Here is a 1,446-nt window from a genome sequence, read left to right as displayed (position 1 = left end):
TTCTAAGTTTTTAGTATTCATGGGATTGGGTTTTCAAATTAGTGAATTTAGACTCTGTTTATAACTGAAAGTAGTTGTAATACTTTATTACCATGGAGGTCAGGGGCCTGCTGGAGTTTTCATCCAATCACAGTGGAAAATAAGTTTGAAAGGACAAGAAGAAACAAAAGAAAAGTAGAATTTAGGTCACATCCAGGGACCATGCTTATCCAATAAATCCATTACCAGTATTAATTACCTACTTATTACTCTTAAATCCCACTCCAGATGGTGTTTGATTGCCCTCAGTGATAAGTGCTGAAGAGGAGATGGAAACAACCAATGATAGCACAGGCGGAGATTTCATCTTAGTGGGCTTCTCTGAGCGACCTGAGTTGGAGTTGATCCTCTCCCTCTTTGTCCTGATATTCTATACAATAACGCTTCTGGGGAATGTGACCATCATCCTACTCTCTATCTTGGATGCTCGACTCCACACAGCCATGTACTTCTTCCTCAGAAACCTCTCTGTTCTTGACCTCTGCTTCACAACCAGCACTGTGCCCCAGATGCTAGTGAACATGTGGGGAGGCAACAAGAAGATCAGCTATGCTGGCTGCATGGTCCAGTACTGGTTGGCCTTGGCACTTGGCTCCACTGAGTGCGTGCTCCTTGCAGTGATGGCAGTTGACCGCTATGTTGCAGTTTGCTGGCCTCTACACTATGCCTCCATCATGTACCCTAAGCTGTGCCACCTCCTGGCTGCAGTTTCCTGGTCCTCTGGCTTTGCCAACTCCTTTCTACAGTCCTCAATGGCCATGGTGCTGCCTCGATGTGGAAACCGGCACGTGGACCATTTCTTCTGTGAGCTGCTGATCATTGTTAAACTCTCCTGCATTGATACTGGCCCAACAGAGTCCAAAATGTTTATTGCCCGGCTGACCATCCTAGGCATGCCTGTCTCCATCATCCTGACTTCTTATGTGTGCATTGCCAGGGCAGTAATAAAAATGCACTCAGCAAAGGGAAGGAAAAAGGCCTTTGGAACCTGTGCCTCCCACCTAATGGTGGTCTCACTCTTCTATGGGACCATTATGTTTTTGTATCTGCAGCCAAAGGACAACTACTCCCAGGACCAGAGCAAAGCACTGGCGGTGCTCTACATGATCCTTGCACCCACCCTCAATCCCCTGATCTACACGCTGAGGAACAAAGATGTGAAGAAAGCAGTCAGGAGGGTCATGGGAAAGGAGCAGGTGTAGGGCGACCAGGAGCTGGAAGAACAGTTGAGGCAACCCCAGGAGACACAATTTGGGGTGTACTTGTTTCACTTTTCTAGTAGTGGAGTGAAATGTCTGCTGCATCCTATCCTCCACTACTCCTGGGACCCTGACAGTGTAGGAACTCTCCAGAAGGAAACTTACCCATCCCTGAAAGGAATCTGTGGTCAAAGAATTTCTCACTGGG

At 47.2% G+C, this 1,446-nt stretch overlaps 1 protein-coding gene across 1 annotated transcript; it reads left to right on the top strand.

Moving 5' to 3' along the window:
- The first annotated feature begins 308 nt into the window (after positions 1-308).
- On the top strand, positions 309-1,241 carry OR2AI6 (olfactory receptor family 2 subfamily AI member 6). Its single transcript, NM_001391255.1, has one exon. The coding sequence runs from the start codon at positions 309-311 to the stop codon at positions 1,239-1,241; it is 933 nt and encodes a 310-aa protein (NP_001378184.1).
- The last annotated feature ends 205 nt before the right edge of the window (positions 1,242-1,446 follow it).

This window comes from Equus caballus, chromosome 14 (assembly GCF_041296265.1).
Source record: "Equus caballus isolate H_3958 breed thoroughbred chromosome 14, TB-T2T, whole genome shotgun sequence".
Taxonomy (NCBI): domain Eukaryota; kingdom Metazoa; phylum Chordata; class Mammalia; order Perissodactyla; family Equidae; genus Equus; species Equus caballus.
Note: the sequence above shows the minus strand (reverse complement) of the source record. Positions and strands in the feature narration are given on the sequence as shown.

Coding starts and splice junctions, on each gene's coding strand:
- OR2AI6 (NM_001391255.1), top strand. CDS start 309: ATGGAAACAACCAATGATAGCACAGGCGGAGATTTCATCTTAGTGGGC.